The sequence below is a fragment of the Lynx canadensis genome, chromosome C1 (genome assembly GCF_007474595.2).
Source record: "Lynx canadensis isolate LIC74 chromosome C1, mLynCan4.pri.v2, whole genome shotgun sequence".
Classification (NCBI taxonomy): domain Eukaryota; kingdom Metazoa; phylum Chordata; class Mammalia; order Carnivora; family Felidae; genus Lynx; species Lynx canadensis.
The window spans coordinates 50,200,075-50,224,682 of NC_044310.1; the positions used below are offsets into that span (position 1 = coordinate 50,200,075).

General features: G+C 40.1%; 1 protein-coding gene and 1 non-coding gene across 3 annotated transcripts in view; both read left to right on the plus strand.

Annotated features, from left to right (window-relative positions):
- Nucleotides 1-863: 863 nt before the first annotated feature.
- LOC115522591 lies at nt 864-969 on the plus strand. The gene has a single exon (XR_003971488.1). It is a non-coding gene; the product is annotated as a U6 spliceosomal RNA (small nuclear RNA).
- A 2,765-nt stretch (nt 970-3,734) lies between these two features.
- Nucleotides 3,735-24,608, plus strand: part of PATJ (PATJ crumbs cell polarity complex component) — a 363,529-nt gene continuing 342,655 nt past the window's right edge. For both annotated transcript variants that reach the window (XM_030323890.1, XM_030323891.2), the window contains exons 1-5: nt 3,735-3,813; nt 18,623-18,679; nt 18,778-18,944; nt 21,683-21,877; nt 23,424-23,563. In XM_030323890.1, the coding sequence (XP_030179750.1) occupies nt 18,658-18,679; nt 18,778-18,944; nt 21,683-21,877; nt 23,424-23,563 (524 nt within the window). In that variant the 5' untranslated portion in view covers nt 3,735-3,813; nt 18,623-18,657. The remainder of the gene's footprint in view (nt 3,814-18,622; nt 18,680-18,777; nt 18,945-21,682; nt 21,878-23,423; nt 23,564-24,608) is intronic.

Below are 24,608 nucleotides of genomic sequence, written 5' to 3' on the forward strand. Positions count from 1 at the left end.
AGAGAGAGCATGACTGAGGGAAGGGTGGGGAAAGAGGGGGACAGAGGACCTGAGGAGGGCTCCTTGCTGACAGCAGCGAGTCTGAAGTGGGCTCCAACTCAAGAATAGTGGTTGAGATCAGACCTGAGGCGAAGTCTGATACTGAACAGACTGAGCCACCCAGGCACCCCCTTCCTCTTTCTGATCCTAGGCCGTCTCTCCAAGTTTGTCCATTCATTTTTTATACTGCTTCTGATTAATCTTTCTTAAAAAAAATAAAAACCTATATCATATTCAAAATCTTATTCAAAATCCTATGTAAGTTCCTTGGCATTGTTGACCTCAAAAATAAAATGGCCAGTTATTTTGCTAGAAAATGTTTTTGTTTTGTTTCGTTTTCCAGAAATAGCAGAGGAATTGCAATTTGAGACCTGCAAGCTATGGCAAACCATAGTCAAATCAAGAGAACAAAAGAGATGAATGGTACTCTACAGAAAAATGAGAAAGTTGGGAGGGGTTGCTTTGAACAAAGGTCCATTGGAGAAAAATGGAGTTCAGGGTGGTGATGGTTTCTCATTAGTTGACTTGTGGCAGTTACTCATTGGCTAGGCTGTTGCTGGGCGAGGAGAAAATCTTCCTCTTGCTGAGGTAGTAAAGTAGGCTTCTTTGGAGGGTCTGGAATTGACCTTAAGTTGATAGGGCATGAGCGCTTCTTCTTCAGGTCTCTCAGCTCTATTTTAAATATTTCCTTTATTCAGTTACACAGTATTTAGCCAAAGGAGTTGAAAACTTATGTGCACCCAAAACCCTGCACATAGATGTTTATGGCAGCTTTATTCATACTTGCCACAATATGGAAGCAGTAAAGATGTCCTTTAGTGGGTGTGCACTCTTCAGCAGCACAAATTCTAAAATCAGAACAATAAAGAGAAAATTAGCATGGCCCTTGCACAAAGATGCCCTTTAGTAGGTGAATATATAAACTGTGGTACATCCAGACAATGGAATATTATTTATTGCTTTAAAAAGAAAGAGCTGTAAAGCCATAGAAAACATGGAAGAATCTCAAATGCTTATTTCTAAGTAAAAGAAGCCAGTGTAAAAAGGCTATATACTATTTGATTCCAACTATCGGACATTTTGGAAAAGGTGAAACTACAGAGAGAATAAAAAGATCAGAGGCAGTCAGGAGTTGGAGGTAGCGTGAGGAATGAATAGGCAGAGTACAAGAGGAATTTTAAGGCAGTGAAAATACTCTGCATGATACTATAACTCACGATGCATTTATTTAATACATTTATATATAAGTATATATGCTTATATTTATATAAATACTTATATGAATACTATACATGTCACAATGCATTTATTTAAACCCATAGAGGATACAACATCAAGAGTGAACCTTAATGTAAACAATGGACTTTGGGTGATTTTGATGGGTCAATGGAGGTTCATTAATTGTAGCAGGTATACCATTCTGGTGGGGGATGTTGATACAGGAGAAGGCTATGCATGTGTGGGAGAGACATTTGGGAAATCTGTCTTCCTTTCAATTTTGCTGTGACCCTAAAAGTTCTTTTAAAAAAGTCTTTAAAAGAATAGACACCAGTCATTAAATGTTAAAATAGATAAATTCTATTCAAAATTTTTTCAGTGGTTCTTTAATTTCTTAGAGATGAAGAATAAAGGATAAAATTCCCTAATGAGAATTAGAAGGGTTAAGTCACTTGCTAAAGTCACATATTTTCAGAAATGGTGGAGTCAGATTTCAAGCTCAGATCTTCTGATTGCACAGAGGTGTTCTTAAAAATTTTGTCTGTCTTTGTTATTCTATGAATAAGACACTGGAGGGTTCTAGGAGGTTAAAACAAACACAAACCAACTCAGTGCCAGAAAATGTTCACCATAGAGTAAGCTCCTTAAAAATCGCTGAATAAATTTTCATTGAATAAAATGCAAAAAAAAAAAAAAATTTTTTTTTTTAATTCCAGGAAAGAGTCAAAGGAAAGCTCACATTAAATTAACATAAAAATGTGGAGAAAATTAGATTAAATGTGGTTAGAGGGATGTTTGCTGGAGTAGTCATGGAGGCAGCTTCTGTTTAGAGCAGAGACTTGAGTCTAGCCCTGGGGGAATGGTGGGGCTTGCAGGACATTCCACCCTTGGGAAAGAGTAGGAATAAGCAACAGAAAAGCCCTGGTGTGGTGATTCTAAGGCCATAACCAGACTTGTTTGGCCAGAGTAGGATCTTGGAGATGTTAAGTGGGAGAATAGGTTGAAGAGTCAGCAAGAGGGGGGAGAATTTAGAAGATCTTGCATATTAAGAAGCTTGAACTTTGTTTCATGATCAATTCAAAGACATGTTATTTTGGGGGAAAGGGGAAATACATTCAAAACCACCATCACATGTTAGAGTAAGAAGAGACGCAATGCTTGCAAAGTGATGCTTCAAGATTAATTGGTCCCCACCTGTATGCTGCACCAGTGCCTTGGGAAACATTACCTTCTCCATTTTACCTTAATCCCAAACACCTGTAAAAAATCTGTTTAGGTCCTAACAGATGATTTCAACAAGCATCATCTCTTTATCTTCCAGAAGTTCTAGGTTCATTCTATTTGGTAATCTAAGTTACTGTATAAATTTATTTCCCTTAATAGTTAGTTCCTAAGAGGCAGGGCCATGCTGCAATTGTGTATCTCTTTTTAGGAGGCCTAGGAAGCAATATATCCTTGAAAACAAGCAAACTAACAACACTATAAATTATATTACAACAAATGTTCTTATGTTGCAGGTGTTTTGTATATATACCTCATCTTCCTTGAGGACAGGTATCTCTCTCTCTTTTTTTTTTTAAATTTTGTAAGCACTGTGCCTAACAAACACTGCATTTATTCAATGAATACAGACCTGAAGACTGATTTTTATGGTTAATGCATGGACCTTATTATACAAAGTAAAAGGCCTATCATAAAAATTGTTAGTTACATTAAAGAGAGTGGAATAAAGACAGGGGAATTGTAGGTTTTACACAGATCTTTCTCAAAGTGAAGTTACGGTAACAAGAATTAAGAACGTTAAGATGTCTAGTGAAGTCAACACTAGACCTAGAGTCAGACGGTCCCACGTGGTCCCAAACTTTGGGCAAATCACGTAACCTATCAGGAGCGCAGTTCTTCCATCAATTTCTTCACGAAGGAAAATGAGATCTGTATAAGCTAGTGCCCGGCAGATTGCAGGAATACTCCATATTCCTTTATTTCCCAACTAAATTTCCCCAGGTATACTTCTTAGAATTTAATGTTGGGTCAGACGATAAAGAAAACACAAGGAAGATATGACGAAACAGAAAGGAGAGGGACCATGGAGGACTCAGCCGGTCTGGCCAAGTTCTTTCATCATATCCTTCCATTTGCTCGACCTTGGGTCACGCTCTCCTCTTAGCCCTTCAACAACACCTGTCCGGCCAGATCTCCCCACCCCATTAGCGCCGACCGCCCCCACCACTTGGCATTTCACCTGCCCATGCGGCCCCCAGGCCCCCCTTTTCCAGCATTTGTAACCCTCCCTCGCGCAGACGAACTCCACCTGCAGAAAACAGGGAAGCCCACCGCCCCCGCCCCCGCGCTCCCCTCCCGGGACTCGGCCTCCCAGTGCCCAGGCTCCCCCGCCCGCGCCACCCCGGCGCCCCGCCCCGGGCGGGGAGGGTCGGTGCGAGGGAAGGGCCTGCCAGGTGAGGCGCGGTCACCCAGGGCCTCTCACTTCCGCCCAGGTAAGGGAGGGCTGACGCCGAGCCGGCCCGCTCGCTCCCGCCCGCGCCGCTGCGGGACCAGGTAAAGCAGGGGTCCGGGCTGTGCGGGCGCGTGCGGTGCGGGGTGGTGGTCCCAGCGTCCAGAGGCCGGCGCGGGGCCGCTCGTCTTGCCGTGTGGAGCCCGCCTACCCTGCAGCCGGCGCGCCCTCCGCCCGCCCTCCGGGAGGAGGTGCGCCCTGGAGACCCAGGGCGCCGCTGAGCGCCGCGCCAGGCCCGCGGAGGGTGCGGGGCGCTGTCCTGCCGCGCGGGGCCCTGGTGACCCCAACGTGGGCGTCTCCGCGGCTGGGTGCACAGCTCTCTGGGGGCACCCGGCCGCCGGCCGCGGTGCCGCCCCGCCTCAGCAGGCCCTGCCGGCCCTCAAATCTCGGCCCACTTCTGTTCCGGGATTGGCAGGGATCACAGTTTGCACCCAGATCGGTGCCTGCGCTTGGCCCCACAGCTGGGCGGAGTCTTCCTCCACTGGTCACGGCGAGAGGAGTGAACAGGTGGTGGCCTGCCACGGGGGTCCGGAGAAGAAGGGGGTTCCCAGATCTCGTCTGAGTGGACGAATTGGCCCTGGCCTCCTCTGGGTGCCCGATGGTCACGTAGCCGCGTTCCCAGGACGGCGGTCAGGCTCGGGCTCTGCTAACCTCCCTTTTCAGATGGGGGAGGATCAGATGGAAAGTACCGTGGCCTCCAGCCTTTGGGGGAATTTCTGGATTCCTGCTTTTAAGTCAAGCTCAGGAAAACATTTTCAAATCCTACCCCTTCCCCCACCCCAGGCGCCCCAGCCCGGCTAGCACACCTAGCAGGAGTGCCAAAATTAATCTCCCCCAGGAGCGTTCCCTTGGCACTTTGTCGTATCTCCAGATGGTTCTTCTCACTTTGGATTCAAATTAGTTGTTTACTGGTTTGTGTCTGCGATTGAAAGAGTTCGACTTTCAGGGCCCTATGTCTCTAGCTAGCTTCTCAGCTGTATTTAGACTCTGGCCGTTGATAGCTATGCAACAAGCATGTGTTTCTTAAATTAATGAAGAAGCCTTCTGGAGACCTAGAAGAAGAAATCTCCGTTATGCCGAGAATGGTAACACCACATTCTAGGCTGTCTAAGCTCCTATTGGCTGCCAACTCATTTGTACACATTGTTTAAATTTTTGTTTTTTATTTTTTAATGTTACTTGTTTTTGGGAGAGAATCTGAAGCAGGCGCCCAGCTGTCAACACAGACCCAGACCCAAGGCTCGAACTCACAAACGGCAAGATGGTGACCTGAACCAACTGAGCCACCCAGGCGCCCCTGTACACATCTTTTTTAGAAAAAAGCTAGTGGTTGTAAAAACTCAAATTGCTTCATTTTGCAGTATTGGAACCGGGGGATTGTGACTTTTAACTAAAATGAACTTGATGTTTCCTGGCCCCTGTGGCCTATATAAAGATTATTAAAAATTTAAAATAATTACAAAGTTAATAAATACCAGAGCTGGAAGGTACTTTCTGAGATAGAATTTGCAAACTATTCTGAAGAGATTTGCTCTTGCTAATTGAGATCCTGTTAACGGTCACATAAGATGACCTTAGCATTAGAATAATAGTTGTGTTTAAAAATTGAAAAGAAATTGTACTAAGCTCTTATCTGTGTTTAATACCCTAAATACGTTTATTATTTTCTAAGTGAACTCTACTCCCAAGATGGGGCCAAAACTCACCACCTGGAGAGATCAAGAATTTCATGCTCTATCTGATGAGCCAAACAGGCAACCCTAAAGGCCTAAGTTTAAGTCATGTATGAATATTAAACTATAAACATCCTATATGCATCATAGAAAATTGAAGAGGATTTTTATAAAAGGAAGTAAAAGCATACACAAACCCACCTACCACTGGAAGTAACCACTAATAAAATTATGGTATATTGTCTTTCAGTTAGTATTCTTAAAAAGGGAAACCTGTGTATTTTCCCATAGTGACTTCACTTTTGGAAACTTGTGATTCTGAGATGGGTTCAGCATTCAGTAATCCTTGTAACTGCATTTTTACTTAAAAGCTTTTGGGGCGCATGGGTGGCTCAGTCGGTTAAGCATCCAACTTTGGCTCAGGTCATGATCTCATAGTGGCTTCCAGCCCCATGTTGCACTCTGTGCTGACAGCTCAGAGCCTGGAGCCTACTTTGGATTCTGTGTCTCCCTCTCTCTGCCCCTCCCCTGCTCACACTCTCTGTCTCTCTCTCAAAAAAGAAAACAAACAAACATTCAAAACAAAACAAAACACCTTTGTTACTGGAGGTGCCTGGGTTGCTCAGTCTGTTAAGGGACGACTCTTCATTTCAGCTCAGGTCTTACTTCCCCCTCTCTTTGCCCCTCCCCTCCTCACATGCTCTCTTGCTCTCAAAAATAAACATTAACCTAAAAAACATTTAATACTAGTCCTTAAACTAAACAACCAAGTATTCTGAGTTTACTTGCTTTGTTAAAGTGTAACAAAAATACATTAGGTTGGTGAAATCAAAATTGGGTTTAATTTGTAAAGATTTTGTTCATCTTGGTAGTGTATTTTTGAGAGAATCATTCCGCCTTTATATTGTTTGACCATTGCTATGTTTTTCTCATACTCCGATGTTTTTGTGTAGATTTGGATGCCTTTTTTAAGCCCTCATTTTAGGTTCTGGTGCAAATAGAAATTTAGAGCCTGTCAATACACTTTAGTCACTGGGATGGATCTATGGTGAACATGAAGGGCTCACTTCTGTTTTGCTGTGCACAACGGTGTAGACTGGATTTTGGAGACATGGTATTGAGTCCATTTACCATATAACTTGGCAAGTCACATAACCCTGGTCCTCTGTTTTCTCATCTGTAAATGATCTACCTCACTGAGCTCGGGGGAGGTTGAAATTAAATCCTTTTAAGAATGTGTCTTGTAAACCGTGAGCCATTATTTCCCCCCTTTGTGCTCCTCCACTGTGATGTTTAATTCTGATAAAATTAGGGAGTTGTGCTATTTTTATTGGGAAGAACTGAAGGTTGTGAGTTACTTTGATAAAAGGCATAGAGACCATATTAGCTGTTAAATAAACATCTTTGCTAAAAACACTGTACAGGGATCTTTCTGAAAAGTCATAGTTTAAAACTGCTGTCAACATGGTTAGCTACTTGTACATGTGACTATTGGGCACTTCAAATAGGGCCATTTGGGATGGTGATGTAAATGTAAAAATGCACGTCAAATTTTGAAGGTTTGGTGTAAAAAAAAGAACTTGTTATATTTATATATTGAAATGTTTGTATATTTTGGGTGAAGCAAAATATATTATTAAAATTAATTTTCCCTGGGGAGCCTGGGTGGCTCAGTCAGTTGAGTGCCAGACTTTGGCTCAGGTCATGATCTCGTGGTTCATGAGTTCGAGCCCCACATGGGGCACACTGCTGTCAGTGCAGAGCCAGTTTCAGATTCTCTGTCCCCCCTCTCTGCCCCTGCCTCACTCGTGCTCTGTCTCTCAAAAATAAACATTAAAAAAAAATTAAAATTAACTTACCCTGTTGCTTTTAACATTTTTCATGCAGCTACTAGAAAAATTTAAATATTAAAAAAGAAAGATTACTTATGTGGCTCACATTGTTTTTCTATTGAACAGCACTGGGTTAGGATTCAGTATGAGTATGTTTATCCTTAAGAGGGTTTAGTTGACTGAAGCACTTACATTCCTACCTATAAACAGGTTTTTTTTAATTCCCAAGTTATAGGCCTTCCCACTCCCCCTCCTTGTATATATTGCATTAGTGAACATTTTTATAGTTTAGTCTTCTGAGAAATAACCATTAATGAGTACATAGCAAAATCTCAGCTACAATAGTTTTTCTGAAGCCCTTAAAATATCTTAAATAATTTTGGTTGAAAAGAGATGTTAATAACAATAGTAGCTCTTATTCATTGAATGTACACCGTGTGCCAGGCTGAATGTTTTACAATACCTTATTTAGTCCTTCCAACTGTACATATGTAGTAGTTTTCATTAACTATTTTACAAATGAGGAATCTGAAGTATAGGGAAATTTAAACAACTGGCATAAGAACCCAGAGCTGGTCCCGGCAGTAGAAACCAGGTCTCCATGATTTCAAAGTTCATAGGCTATAGAATCTTATTTTATGAATTGGTTATTGAATCAATACTGGAAAGGAGTATATTATTGAGGTAGGTATTTAGCTTCATCCTGTTTTTGTGTTTGTCACCAGTAGGAAACCATCCAAATACCCATCCACAGGAGATTGGGTGAAGAAATCATGGATTCCTGGAGTGGAATACTATATAGTAGTTATAGTAAATGAAAAGAAGCTATGTGTATCATCATGACTAATTTTATTTTATTTTTAGAAGGCAAAGCTTGTGGTCAGAAAGGAGACATTTTTATTTATATCTTTAAATTTTATTTATTTTTATTTTAGAGAGTGAGCACGAGTGAGGGAGAGGGGCAGAGAGAGAGAGAGAGAAATAGAATCTCAAGCAGGCTCCCCGTTCAGTGCGGAACCTGATGTGGAATCAAGCCCCATGACCCTGGGATCATGACCTGAGCTGAAATCAAGAGTGGGCTGCTCAGCTGACTTGAGCCACCCAGGTGCTCCATGACTAAATCTTAACATTGTAAAGTTAAGGCAAAACAAATTGCTGCAGGATAAATGTACAGTACGTTCACCATTTATATAGTTTAAAAACCATCGAACAATAATGTTGTAAACAAACATGTTTACATGTAGTGTGTGTTTAAGAATTTCAGATTTGGGGTGCCTGTGGTCCAGGTCATGATCTCATGGTGAGTTCGAGACCCGTGTCAGGCTCTGTGCTGACAGGTCAGAGCCTGGAGCCTACTTTGGATTCTGTGTCTCCCACTGTCTCTGCCCCTCCCCCACTGTGCTCTGTCTCTTATCTCTCTCTCTCTCAAAAATAAGCATAAAAGAAAAATCTTTAAAGAATTTTAGACTTGGGGCGCCTGGGTGGCGCAGTCGGTTAAGCGTCCGACTTCAGCCAGGTCACGATCTCGCGGTCCGGGAGTTCGAGCCCCGCGTCGGGCTCTGGGCTGATGGCTCAGAGCCTGGAGCCTGTTTCCGATTCTGTGTCTCCCTCTCTCTCTGCCCCTCCCCCGTTCATGCTCTGTCTCTCTCTGTCCCAAAAATAAATAAACGTTGAAAAAAAAATTTTTTTTAAAAAAAAGAATTTTAGACTTGAGGGGTGCCTGAGTGGCTCAGTTGGTTATGCGTCCGACTTCAACTCAGGTCATGATCTCATGGTTCACGGGTTTGAGCCCTGCATCGGGCTCTGTACTGACAGTTCAGAGCCTGGAGCCTGCTTCAGATTCTGTGCTTCCCTGTCTCTCTGGTCCTCCCCGACTCATGCTGTTTCTCTCTCCCTCTCTCTCTCTCTCTCTCTCTCTCTCAAAAATAAATAAACATTAAAAATTTTTTTTTTTTAAAAAGGAAGAATTTCAGGTTTAAGGGGCTCCTGGGTGACTCAGTCGGTTAAGCTTTCTACTTCAGCCTAGGTCATAATCTCACAGTTGTTGAGTTCAAACCTCCGCATTGGTCTCTGCTGACAGCTCAGAGCCTGGAGCCTGCTTAGGATTCTGTGTCTCCCTCTCTCTCTGCCCCTCCCCTGCTGTCACTCTGTCTGTCTCTCTCAAAAATAAACATTAAAAAAAAAAAGAATTTCAGATTTTAATTCTGTTTATGTTATGTTGATGACATGCATTTGTGAAGCTGCCTTCGGGTTAAAAGAAATTAGTGGGAGCATTTGGATGGCTCAGTCAGTTAAGCCACCAACTCTTGGTTTCTGCTCAGGTCATGATGTTTCACAGTTTGTGAGACTGAGCCCCACGTTGGGCTCTGCACTGACAGCAGGGAGCCTGCTTGGGATATTCTCTCTCTCTCTCTCTCTCTCTCTCTGCGCCTCTTCCCCGCATGTGCAAGCTTTCTCTCAAAATAAATAAACTTTAAAAACAAAACAAAAATTAGTAAAATTTCCATGAGATGATCCTTCTCTTATGTTGGCCTTACTCGAAAAACAAAACCAGAGCCCCGTACTTTTGGTGTTTTGCACATCTTGCCTAGCTGGTAGGTAGCTTTCGGGTGCAGAACGTTTTTCATTTAGCTTTGGCCACTAACTGATGGGCATGACTTTGACAATAGGGGCAGGGTGAGGCTTCTGCCTTGAGTAGGGTAGTCGGTGCCCTAGGAGTTACTTTCTGGAGATTTTAATGAAGCTCCCAGGCAGAGCATGGTAGGAGAGGAAGGTGAGTTGAGGGGTATGTTGACAGACATTTTCTCTCTGTTGTGAAATATCTGACTCCTGTTTTTAAAATCATTGACAGTTGACCTTCCCTCCTCCCAAGGTGAAATTTCCCCTTTGTTGTTTTGAAATTGTAGGAAGGTTTCTGCATCTGCAATATGGGGTGATAGTACTACGTTGTTAATTAAGATAAATGAGATGTTTTACATCAATGAAAGACCTTGGATTTGGTGCATAGTAAACACCAAAAGTTGAGTTACCTGATTTAGTGACTGATAAAATGGATTGGGAAAAAGGTTAGGAGAAAAAGGGAGGGTGAACATTGGTGGGAAGGGTGTCCAAAGCCTAGTTTTGTCTATTTCACAATTTGTTGCGACTGTTTTGAGTATCCCAAGCATGTCAAAAATGCCATGACCATATTTCTGGACAGAAAGGCATACAGCCTACAGTGTGGGGAGAATTGAACTGATTATTTGAGGTGGAAACTAATCATTTATGAATGCCTGGGTCTTTTCAGTGAGGGACTGGCTATCCATAGCTATGAGGGACATGGCTATCTCTGAGGGACAGAGATCCATAAGGGTGAACATTGCCCTGATTTGGTTTTTCTTGTTTTTGCCAATTATTAGAGAAAAGTGCCACCATCAGAAATACAAAAGCATACTATAAAACAGTTTAGCTTCACTCTCACATGGTAGCCAATCACAGAGAGTATTGATATGCATTGATTAACTTTGAATAGTTCAATAAGAAAATTAGTATATCGCCAACTGAATTATTCTGGAGAACTGACTCAATTTTCAGTTCTGATTCTGAGTTTAACATGGTATTTATCTTCAACTTCTATATATTCTGAATAGCATTAAATGGACTTAATTAAAAAAATTTTAATGTTTATTTTTGAGAAAGAGCATGAGGGGGGAGGGGCAGAGAGGGGGAGACACAGAATCTAAAGCACAGAGCTAGATGCAGGGCTCAAACCCATGAACCCCGAGATCATGACCTGAGCTGAAGTCAGACGCTTAGCCAACTGAGCCACCCAGGTGCCCCTAAGTGGACTTAATTAAGGATTGGCTAAGGCTTAAGCATATGACCCCCAAATATCAAGATCTTTCTGGAATTTGTATATGTTTTCAGAATTCCAAGAATACAGTGTTTTGACAGCAGCCAAAATACATTATCATTTACATTTAAAGGGTTTACAAAAGGCCTTGTCATTTGATAGGGGCACAAGACTATGACAACTGTCTTGAATCTGCATTAGCATGGTAGCAGATGTGTTTACTTTGGCTAGGAGAGTTTGTTTTCCATTCAACTGATACCTTACAAATACTGAGCTTTGAGAACAAAAGGCATGATAATTGGATAACCACCTGGGCTTTGTACTCCTAAGGAAGCAATAGAAACTTAGTTGGTCTTGACCTTCTAATTTTGAGCAACTTCTGAAATCATGACTTCGTTTTTACAGTTAATAGCTTTTAGGTTGTTCAAACTCCCTGGTTGGCTCTGGGGAATTCCCATTGAGGCCTTTCATTGTGATCTCCCAATTCACATCTGCAGTTAGATGCTGAATACCTGTACTTACTTTGCCAAGCTGACTGCCAGTGATCTTTTTTCCCTCCAAATTTGTCCCGGTGTGTTCTATTCCATGTGCTATTGGGAATCTAAAAAGTGTGTTTACCAGGGTCCTTAGTTTGGTTAAATTCTTGAACTGAGGAGATTAATAAATCAATTCAATAAGTTTCCTCCACCTGGAAATTTAAGTCAAATTACATTTCTATCTCTGCATCAGCTTTTTTTTTTTTTTTTCACATACTCCATTAATTGTTAATGGCTAAAGGCATGGGTATAAAAAAAAAAGCCACAATATTATAATAATTTCCTTCAGTCAAATCCTACAGTGAACCAGACATGAAAAATTCATGGCTCCAACTCACTTGATCAATGATGGAGTGGAAGCTGAGCATAATAACTACTTCTCTGGAAGTGGAAGCTGTACGACTGTGAGGACAGTGGCACACTGTGGCATTTTAATGTCTAGGCTATGACTGATTTTAGGTGGTCTATCTCTGACAAGCTAGACTCCACTTTACCATGTTTAAACAAACTTGAGATTCCTTGCTGTAAGCCTTATTTCTTAGCCTAGTCGAATAGATCAAAGTTGTTTGGTTGAAGATTTCTTAGGACCATGAAATGAGAGGCCATTTAGCCTACATGCTGATTACTGGATGTTCAGCTCTAGAGTTATGGCATTTCTTCCTTCTGTCGTCATATGCTCTTAAGGCTTTAGTGGCCTTCCCTAGATATTCCCTAACACGATGGAATTGTAGTAATTTTCTGGTAACCCTTCCAGTAATTAAATATGAGTCAGAGGGTTGGATGACCACCCATTGTCTATCCTTAATGTTTCTGGAAGCATACTCTACCACCATGGTTTCCAAAATGCACAGGATGATTCAATTGGGAAGATGGGAAGATGACAAGAAAACCTTACTTTTTTAGTGCTTTTATCTTACTGTCATGGTATTTTTTATTTTATTTATGTTTTAAAACATATGACATGTAAATAATAGTGATATGTGTTTATAATTATAAAAAATAAGGTGAATAGTCAACATATTTTCACTGATGGGAATGTTTGAATACCACTAATCTATCCTATTACCAGAATTACCTTTTTAAATAGAAATCTGGACTCAATACTTCCCTACTTAAAAGCCTTTAATTACTTCCTGTTGCTTACAGGATAAAGACCAGTCTACTTAACATTATTTACAAGGACCCTCTCAAAGTCTATTTAAGTCTGTGCTTCTTAAACCGTCAGTGGTAAGAGATCAGGGTTCCCCTGCACCCCCAGTCTTTCAAGGACTGATATTTTTGTAACATAATTTGTTAGAAAAATGAATTGTTAGAACAAGGAGATTTTTTAAAAAGTCAAGTTTTTATTACTACATTGAATAAACATGACTGTGCCACACTGCATGGTTTTTAAGTACCAATTTTGGTACTTATCTCTTTGTGAGCCAAACATCAATTTGCAGTCCACATCTGCAGTAAAAACAAAACAAGCTAACTATTTTTTTGTCCTATTTTCAGAGACTTTATATACAATACGTCATTTAAAGCTGGTTAATATTCTTACGGAGAATCATGCATTTTTATGCCTGTGTACTGTGGTTCTCCAATTGTGGTCTCTAGGCTATAGGAGCCTCAGGGTAACATGGGAACTTTGTTTGAAATGCGAATTCTCTGGCTCACTTCAGACCTGCACAATCAGAAACTCTGGAGGGTAGCCCCCCCTCCCCTCGCCCCCCCAGCTTGTGTTTCAACAAGCCATCCAGGTGATTCTGATGCCTGCTAAAATTTGAGAACCACTGACCAAGGGCATCCCTATATTTCATTCAAACTGTAATACTTAAAATTTTTTTAATTCTGTAACTGGGAGTTTGTACCTTTTTAATGTTTACCCATCCCTCCACCCACCTCCCCTCTGGCAACCATCAGTTTGTTCTCTGTATTTAAGAGGTTGTTGTTGTTGTTACTCATTTTTTTAGATTCCATTTATCTTTCTTTGACTTATTTCACTTAGCATAATAAGCTTTGGGTCCATCCCAATGGAAGGGTCGCATTCTTTTTTATGGCTGAGTAATATCCATTGTGTGTGTGTGTGTGTGTGTGTGTGTGTGTGTGTGTGCATGCATGCATGTGTATGCGCGCTACATCTTTTCTATCCATTCACAACTGCAACACTTTTGCCAGTGAAATGAAACACTGTCAATGATGCTGGGTAATCTGAAACTATCTTGGGCAAATGGTCACTCTCACACCCTATTCTCTTTCTTTTAAGAGAAGTTTCTACTGTGTTCTCATTCCACACATCCCCACTCAGGCTTAGTCACTCTCCCTTTGTGATTTCGCTTAGTACATGGCACACACCTCTACTATTTATAGGCCTTATGATATTTCCTGTTGTGTTGTCATGATCTTTGTATCTGTGTGCTCTCTCACTAGGCCATGTTCGCCATTATCTTTTTGTCTTTTTCAGTTATAAAATTAAGACATACTTTTAAAATAAAGTTCAAACAGCACTAAAATCTATAAAAGTCTAAGTTTTTAATCTCTGCATCCTTATTTTTACTTTTTAGAAGTAATCACTATAAAATTGACTACCTTTCTAAAACTAGAAACCTACGCATGAGTACATATTTTTTTTTTATAAATTGTTTATGAGAGAGAGCTTGTTCTCAAAAATAAGCAAACATTAAAAAATAAAAATCCATGAACAGCTTTAAGTGTCTCTTGCTTCCTTTGGAGTGCAAAGGTCAGGTTGTACTATGTTCTGTATCCTGATGCAGAGTGGTTGAGAGAAGGCTGTACTTAAAAAGACTGGGTTCAAGTCCTAGGTCTACCCTTAACTTCTCATATGTGCTTGGACATGTTCCATTTTGCTTCCATTTTTTTTTTTTTAAGTTTGTTTTGAGAGAGAGCGTGTGGGGGAGGGGTGGAGAGAATCTCAAATAGGTTCCACGCCCAGCATGGAGCCGGATGTGGGGCTCAATCTTATCACTGTGAGATCACAACCTGAACCGAAATCAAGAGTCCATGCTTAATGGACTGAGCTACCCAGATGCCCCAACGTATTTTTTTCCCTCACAAAAAGAAAATGCACCTATCCTGAAAGTTGCTGTTTTCCCTATTCAGTTGTGTTAGATAATATCCCTGTTAACATAGGGGGTTGAATTGTCAAAGCATGCTCATGTGAATGAGAGATCAAACTTCAAACCAGCACCAAAGCTTACTCATGATTCAGTGATTACAGGTAGGAGTTAGGCACAGACATTCCTTCCTGGAGGAGTACCAGCCAATAGGCATTCCAAAGAATGTCACTTTTCTTCTTAGGACATATTATCAACACACTTATGAAACCTAGTTATGTGTAGACATTAAGTAACGTATAAATGTATTTCTGACACACCTCAGCCACAATTTTTAATTTGTTTACAGGAATAAAGTACAACCTTAGGACACGTTGTTTTGTTTTAGATTACTGGACAAGTTCTCAACAATATATATGAAACTTTTTTTTTTAATGTGTATTTATTTGAGAGAGAGAGAGAGAGAGAGAGAGCATGAGCAAGGGAGGGGCAGAGAGAGGGGGAGACACAGAATCTGAAGCGGGCTCCAGGCTCTGAGCTGTCAGCACAGAGCCCGATGCGGGGCTCAAACCCGTGAACTGTGAGATCATGACCTGAGTTGAAGTCGGATGCTTAACCGACTGAGCCACCTAGGCGCCCCTGGAAACATTTTTCTATAAGGAAACCTTTGGTTTTTGGGGAATCCTGAGTTTTATACTCTACGAGTTAGACAAATGTAAAATATCTGTGTGATTATCTCCTATTTTCTAGTCAGCCATGCCTCATAATTCCACATATTCTCAGATTATTTACAAAAAGCAATTAGGACAGATCAGGTATTTCCTGACATTTAAAAACATGGGCTATTACCTATTAAAAATCTTTAGAGGGTTTGCGAGGGGGTTTGGTTATCAAGCTGGCTATCCCTCCCTGAAGGAGGGAGCCACAGGCTTACTGTTAACCCTTTCCCTCCCATTTTCATTTCAATACATTCAGACTTACTTTATTATTGTAATGACTGACTACTTTTTTTTTTAGAAGTAGTACTTTAAAAAAAATTTTTTTTACATTTATTTATTTTTGACAGAGACAGAGTACAAGCAGGGGGAGGGGCAGAGAGAGAATGAGACACAGAATCTGAGGTTCCAGGCTCTGAGCTGTCAGCACAGAGCCTGATGTGGGGCTCAAACTCACAGACTGTGAGATCATGACCTGAGCCAAAGTTGGACGCTTAACCAACTGAGCCACCCAGGCACCCCATGACTGACTACTTTTGATAGTTTAATTTTTCCAGGAGTTTTGTTCTTAAAAACAATGAAGTAAATATTCTTGTACACACATCTGTGTGCCCGTCTGCAAGTATTTCTTTAAGAGAGACCCTCAGAAGTAAATATTCTGGGTAAAAGAGAATGCAAATTTAATATATTGATAGCTATTGCTAAGTTGCTCTCCTAAAAGGTTGTGCAAATTTATATTCCCGCCTGTTTTTCCATGACATCTATGCTACATGCTGTTATTCATTTAAAAAAATTGCCAACTTGACAGTAAAGAATAGCATCTCATAGTTTTAGCTTGCATTCTTTATTTCAGAGTGGTTGATGTATTAATGACCACAAAGCTGCTCTTGTCAATCCTCTTGGGCCTTAGGCTGCTATAGAAAAGGACAGTGCCATTGTAACTGTCTTTTGTTACTCAGTTACCTGTCAATGGGTAGTTGTAAAGGTTGCACAATTGAGATGCTGAGCTCATTGGTAGCGTTTCTGTGATGCTCTTATTCAGCAATTCTTTCTCACTGAATCCAGTGAACGTTTGGATGGAATACATGGACCTTTTATCAGTGCAGATGGCATCCCTTACTGGCTTTTAATATGCTTTCTTCTTAGTGACCTTGAATTGGAAGATAAAGACCTCATTCAGCAACTGTATCCAGAGTTGATGTAGGAAAATTTGGACTATATAATACTCCTGTTTCTCTGATGATTTATTACCATCTAGTGTACGATTAGGATAAGTGACCACTCTGAAAGTGCCATTTTGGTCAGAGCAGAGGGTTTGCTAGCATTTTGAGTTGTTACATTTGAGTTGAGTTCCATTTTAGGCATTTAATTTATTTGAATAAATCACTGGAATTAAAAAAACAGAAAATGCCAATATATTGGGTGGTTACCTTTTGGAGACTCAGATGCACTCGGATCCGGGATCATTTGTGCAGTTGGGGACTTTTTTAGGGGCAACTGGGTGGCTCAGTTGGTTAAATGTCTGACTTCGGCTCAAGTCATGATCTCACCATCTGCTGTCCGTGAGTTCAAGCCCCACGTCAGGCTCTGTGCTGACAGCTTAGAGCCTGGAGTCTGCTTGGGATTCTGTGTCTTCCTCTCTCTCTGCTCCTCCCCTACTCAAGCCCCGTGTGTGTGTGTGTGTGTGTGTGTGTGTGTGTGTGTGTGTCTGTGTGTCTGTCTCTGTCTCTCTTTCTCAAAAATAAACATTAAAAAAAATTAAAGTTAATTTACATACAATAAAATGTACTGATTTAAAGAATATAAGCCAATGAATTTTGACAAATGTATGCATCTGTGTGAATAGTACCCCATTCAAAACTTAGAACATTTCCATTTCCCCCAAAAGCTCCCTCAAATCCCTTCCCAGTCAGCTCCTTTCTACCCTACCCAGGTAAACTAATTTATAGCTATAGATTGAACTTCATGTGAATGGGATCATACAGTCTGTAACCTTTTTTGTCTTGTTTCTTTCACTCAACATTTGAGGGATTTTTAAGAACAATCCATGTTGTGTATATTCATAATTTTTTTCCTTTTTATTTCCGAATATTCTGTTTATGTTCTATAACATGTACATTCATCTGTTATTAGACATTTGGGGTTTTGTAGTTCAGAGCTTTTATAAATAAAAATGCTATGAACCTTCATATACAGCTCTTCTGTGAATTCATATTTTCATTTTTCTTGGGTAAGTGTTTAAGAGTGGAAGTGCTGAGTCATACAGCAAGTGTATTTTTAACTTTATAAGAAACTACCAAACAACTTTTCAAAGCGTATGTGCATTTTATGTTACTAGTGACGTATGAGAGTTCTGGTTGCTTCACATCTTTGTCAACTGTCAACAAATTGTCTGTTTTTCTTTCTAGTTTTAGCCATCTTAGCACCTCATTGTAGTTTTTTGTTTTTTTTTTAAGTATTTTTTAATATTTATTTATTTATTTTGAGAGGAGGAGAGAATCCCAAGCAGGTTGTGTCTGTCAGTGTGGAGCCCATGAACTGTGAGATCATGATCTGAACTGAAATCAAGGGTTGGACACTTAACCAGCTAAGTCACCTCGGTGCCTCAAATTGTAGCTTTTTTTTTTTGTTTTTTTTAATGTTTCTTTACTTTTGAGGGAGGGGTGGGGCAAAGAGAGAGAAACAGACAGACAGAGGATCTGAAGCTGCCTCTGTGCTGGTAACAGAGAGGGAGGCCCGGGGCTCCAACCCACAAAGTGTGAGATCCTGACCTGAGCCAAAGTCGGACACGTAACTGCCAGAGCCACCCGGGCACCCCCCAAATTGTAGTTTGTTTTTTTTTTAATTTTTTTTTTTTTCCAACGTTTTTATTTATTTTTGGGACAGAGAGAGACAGAGCATGAACGGGGGAGGGGCAGAGAGAGAGGGAAACACAGAATCGGAAACAGGCTCCAGGCTCTGAGCCATCAGCCCAGAGCCCGACGCGGGGCTCGAACCCACGGACCGTGAGATCGTGACCTGGCTGAAGTCGGATGCTTAACCGACTGAGCCACCCAGGCGCCCCCCAATTGTAGTTTTAATTTGAATTTCCTGAGTGAAGTCTTTTGATGAAGAACGTTCTTGATGTTTTCTTTAATTTTTTTTACAGTACTATAGAAAAGTATATGCTAATTGAAATTCATCTTTTGTCTTTTAAAATTTTCTTTAGGTTTCTTTAGAAGAGATTGAAGACAGTAATTCAAAATGCCTGAAAATCCTGCTCCAGGTATGCTAGCTACACAGTTCTATCAGTGAATTAAGGATTCAAACGATTCAAACGATGATGGGATTAACTTGTACTCTGGTTATCCTTCTTCAAACAAGATAAACTGCAGGTCCTACAAGTTCTTGATCGGCTGAAAATGAAACTGCAGGAGAAGGGGGACACATCGCAGAATGAGAAACTCTCTCTGTTTCATGAAACACTAAAGAGCCCTCTCTTCAATCAGATCCTTACACTTCAGCAGTCCATCAAGCAACTGAGAGGGCAAGTAAGTTACTCATCAGGGCTTTACGTGTTGGTATGTTCAAGCCAGCAAAGAAAGAAAGAGATAGAGACAAACTTGTCTCTCGGTGCACTTAATTCAACAGGGAGACTGTACTGGGACCTGCGACCTACAGGTAGCATTGCACGGATAGTTTCAAATGTTTGCGACGGGTGCCTGTCTGGCTCAGTCCGTAAAGCATGCACTCTTGGTCTCAGGGTCCTACGTTCAAGCCGCACGTTGGGTGTAGAGCTTACTTAAAAAATATATACATTGATGATAAATTTTGTGTTTAGAATATAAGTTGTACTTATTTAAATATGTAAAGGTCAGATACCTTCAGACTTCCCAACATTTTCTTCAGAATATAAAATAGTGTTGAGCTTAAATATATTTTCTTCATGAAGCCATTTTTTTCTAGCGAGAAGTGATCATACCCTTGTAGCATATTACTTACACCTCCCAATTATCAAATATTTATCAAATAAATGTTAAATGTCATGGATTTTCCGATTAGAAAGGTCTCAGAAGCAGTATAGCTGGTGTTTTACCTGTGTTTTCTCCACTACATACAGTATTGTACCCGGAGTCTTAGGGTTTCCACACACATGAGTGTTGAATTATAGATCACATGGCAGCACTTCTTAGAGTGATATCAATTAATAGTTTTAACTGTCCTCTTGGTTGCTGTTTTTTGGGGTCACGGAGGGCAAATTGATTTTAAATCATCTGTTTTAGAAGGTGAGCTTGAAGAGTAGCTCTCCTATGGATTACATTTGGGCAGAGTTTTAATGTTTTTTTAATTTATTTTAGAGAGAGAGAGAGAGTACAAATGAGGAAGGGGCAGAGAGAGAGGTAGATACAGAATCTGAAGCAGGCTCCAGCCTCTGAGCTGTCAGCACAGAGCCCGATGCAGGGCTCAAACCCACCAACGGTGAGATCATGACCTGGGCTGAGGTCGGAGGCTTAACCGACTGAGCCACCCAGGTGCCCCTGGGCAGAATTTTAAATGTAATTGGAGATAATGTAGCAGAACATTGTTAAGTGAAAATTAACAAAATCTGGGAAAAATGGTTTTTGCTAATAAACCAAAATGGCTGCCCATAAATATTTAGCAAGTGATTTTTCTTATAACAAATTAAGGATTAAAGTCTGTACATATGTCTTTTTGTGAATTTCTTTCTCTGGATCAGATTTATACCATAATTTTAGAACTCCCCATGTTGATGCTTTGGTACTATAGTCCCTGGCCAGGGGATGAGTCCTATAGAGCAAGTGAATGCTATTAATAGCAATAGAAATTGGGAAGGGTTACTACAAATCTGTTGCTCTTATTGGACGAAGAGTGGAATTGACCAACCACTCCATCATAATAACTATCTTTTGTATTTATATAGTTTGCAGTTGTTATATGCATAATCGTTGTATCCATTCAACTGTAAAATCTGAATTTTTTTGAGTGTTTTCATAGAGTTTTGGTGGATATTGACTTTTTTTTTTCCCTATGTGGTCCTATTGACATTCGTTCTTGATGTTACCTTTATTCCGATGTGTTGGCACTCCTGTGTATATATATATATATATACATATATATATATATATGTATATATATATACACACACACATATATATATATTTTTAAGTTTATTTATTTTGAGAGCACGAGAGCATGTACACAATGGGGAGGGCCAGAGGGAGTGAGAGAGAGAATCCCAAGCAGGCCCCAAGCTGTCTGTCAGTGCAGAGCCTGACATGGGGCTCGACCTCACAAATTGTGAGATCATGACCTGAGCCGAAATTAAGAGTCAGACACTGACTGAGCCACCCAGGCGCCCTTCAACCAGTGAGATTTTATTTTATTTCTCAATTTTTTTTAATGTTTATTTATTTTTGAGAGAGAGAGACACACACAGAGCGTGAGTGGGGGAGGGGCAGAGAGAGAGGGAGACACAGCATCTGAAGCAGTCTCCATCCAGGCTCTGAGCTGTCGAGCTGTCAGCACAGAGCCCAATGCAGGGCTTGAACCCACGAACCGTGAGATCATGACCTGAACTGAAGTCAGACACTTAACTGACTGAGCCACCCAGGCACCTCTCAGCCAATGATATTTTAAAAATTAACTTCTATGATTCACCGTAACTATAGGTTTCTTTCCCCTTCCCCCACTTTTTTTCTATACTATGTAAGTATAAACAGTACTCGTTTGCTGCTAATCTTGGTCAAGTTCCTTAACCTGTGAATCAGTTTTCATGTTCACAAAATGGAATAATATCTTTTAGGGCTATTGTAAGGATTAAATGAGATAATATGTAAGAGTTTGGTGTAGTACTTTGCTCATAGCAATCATTCATTAAATACTGTTACTGTTATTTTTGTTTCAATTACCTGTGGATCTTTTGTGGCCTTCTACATGGAAACGCAAAAGGGATCAGGGTCTTACATGTTTATCTGACTGGTTGTACCTGTGTATAAGAAGTGTAATGAGCTGTTGTACATGCTGTTAACTTAGGGTGATGGTAGAAGGCAGGAAGCAACATATTTTAAACTATTAAATATTCTGTGCAATACTAAATAAAAAAATTTTTAACCTTACAAACACACAGATTCATGTATCTGTATCATTTCTTTCTTGTGTAAATATTTAATATGCTATTTATACATGTAACGGGGAAAATAGAATATTTAATAAGTAATTTCTTTTGTGTAGGTTTCTGTTAATGATTCTCTTGTTTTCTCTCCGACAGCTCAGCCACATACCCTCAGATTGTTCAGCCAACTTTGATTTTTCTAGGAAAGGTTTATTAGTGTTTACAGATGGTGCCATTACTAACGGGAATGCCCAAAGACCCTCTAATAACCTGACTGCCTCTGGGTTGTTTCCTTGGACTCCTAATCTGGGAAATGAAGACTTTAATTCAGTCATTCAACAGATGGCTCAGGTAAAGTTATATCTTGTCATGGGACTATTTTGCTATATTTTTCCTCTTATAGGTTAAAAAAGAAAACAATACTCTTTAAAAAAAAAAAAAACTCTTTGCCTTAAAATTAGTTTCTGTGTGTGTGGTTTGCTTGCATTTTTATATTGTTAGGAGAGATTGATACTATTTTTAACCTGTGTATTAGACATTTATTGACTAAAAATTACATAAGGAAAATATCTGAGTGTGGCAAGGAGTTTTTAGACAATTCAATTTGACATATCTCTGCACTTGAAAGGGATTCTTAGGATTTTGGTCATAGGAGGAAAATTGATGTCTACCAGAAGTGATGAAGCTCCTTTGAAGCTATTTTTAATTTTTTATCAAGACAGAATTAATGAGAGTTAGACCTAATATAATTTGGAAAATCTAGGGAAACATTTGAAGGAGTCATCCAGTTTTACCCCTTGGACTATTAAAAATTAAATAGTTGAAATTTTGGATGTGTTAATGTTTGTTTACCTCACCTTCTAATAAGTATCTTTAAAAAAAAAAAAAGAAACATGAGTTTTAGAGTTAAATAGAATCGGTTTAAGGTGTGATAATTAAATATTCTATACCTAATTCCTTTTTTGACTTTATAGCTCTATCCTATTAATTTGACTAATAATTAAAAAAAATTTCTTTTTTAATGTTTATTCTTAGGGGGAGAGAGAGAGAGAGAGAGTGAGCAAGCGAGCGAGCACATGAGCAGGGGAGGGGCAGAGAGAGGAAGACACAGAATCCTAAGCAGGCTCCAGGCTCTGAGATGTCAGCACAGCTGACGTGGGGCTCAAACTCAGGACCCATGAGATCATGACCTGAGCCGAAGTCAGATGCTTAACTGACTGAGCCACCCAGGCGCCCCTAATGTAACGCTTTTGTTATGTGATTACATTTATGAAGTTCTCATGTCATAAATGTAGTTATTAACTAAAGCAATAAAATATGTGTTTGTTACAGGTTGAACCCATTTGAATGGTGGCCTTTCCATAATATTTTGAGTTAACCTAATAAAGTAGAATATTAATTCATCACAATAAAATTAAAAATTAGACCCTAAAAAACTGCAGCTGGTTCTAACTTCGGCTGAACACTAGCACATTCTCGATATCTATTTTGCTTTCCTCATTGAAAAATGTATTTTTCATGGAAAGAATTTAGAGAAATTCAGTGTAAAAAGTAATCTAGAATTTACTGTGGAAAAAGATGTTTTTCTCGGGAATTTTCATCCAGCTTGGGCTTCATCTCATAACGTGAATGAAGTGTGAAAATACCTCTCCGATTCCCTGAGGTTGCAGAATACTGCACATTCCCTCTCGTGTTCTACTGAAAATAACCAAGTGAGAGCATTTCCAGAAATAATTTATTGCTGAAATTCTGAGATTTTTTGGATAGAGATGACTTAAGAGAAGCTGTTTTTTGTGTTATTCACAAAAATAGCAATTTTAGTTCTTTGGAAAGGGTATGGTGGTTAAATATACTTTATTGACTTTTCCTTTTTTTTTTTTTAATCCCCCTTCATTAGGGTCGCCAAATTGAATATATTGAGATAGAACGACCTTCAACTGGAGGCCTGGGATTCAGTGTGGTGGCCCTTAGAAGTCAAAATCTGGGAGAAGTTGATATCTTTGTGAAGGAGGTGCAGCCGGGGAGTGTAGCAGACAGGTGAGGAGGGCGTTCCCTCTGTGTTTTGCTAATTTTTTTCTGATAATTCTGAAAATGTTATTATAAAGCAACTAAGAAACTAGTAATGAAAACAGTTAACGGTAGCAGCTAACACTTGCTCTCTTCCTATGCATTCGTCAGCCCTTTTGCAGATATTCTCCCATGTACTTGTGGCAGCGATCCAGCTGGTAGTATCATTGCCCTGTTTTATAGATGAGAAAGCTGGGTTTCAGAGAGGTTCAGCACTTTACCTGCAGTCACAGAGCTGTTGGCACTGGAACCACGAGCTGTGATAGGATTCCAAGACAGCCGGACTCTAAAACTAGTGCTCTATTCCACCACATTCTCCCACAGTTGAACATGGCATTTTAGCTATGTCTGATCAGTAAGATGGAAATACTGAAATTTGCATCTTAAGATTATAACAGCTGTTTTGGTGGTCATGTCACACTGTTGATTATTTCTCTTATCAATTAAAAGCTTCCTCAAATCTATGTGATTCCCCCTATTGTACTTGTACTATTTTATTATTAAAATAAAAAATTTTTTTATTGTTTATTTACTTTTTGAGAGAGAGAGAGTGAGAGAGAGAAAAACAGAGAAACAGAGTGTGAGCAGGGGAGAGGCAGAGAGAGAATGAGACAGATTCCAGAGCAGGCTCCAGGCTCTGAGCTGTCAGCACAGAGCCTGACGTGGGTCTCGAACTACAAACTGTGAGTTCATGACCCGAGCTGAAGTCAGATGCTTGACTGACTGAGCCACCCAGGTTCCCCTTATTATTATTATTATTGTTATTATTGTTTGTTTTGTTTTATTTATTATTACTTTTTAAAAATTTACATCAAAGTTAGCATATAGTGCAACAATGATTTCAGGAGTAGATTCCTTAATGCCCCTTACCCATTAAGCCCATCTCCCCTCCCTCAACCCCTCCAGTAACCCTCTGTTCTCCATATTTAAGAGTCTCTTATGTTTTGTCCCCGTCCCTGTTTTTATATTATTTTTGCTTCCCTTCCCTTATGTTCATCTGTTCTGTCATAAAGTC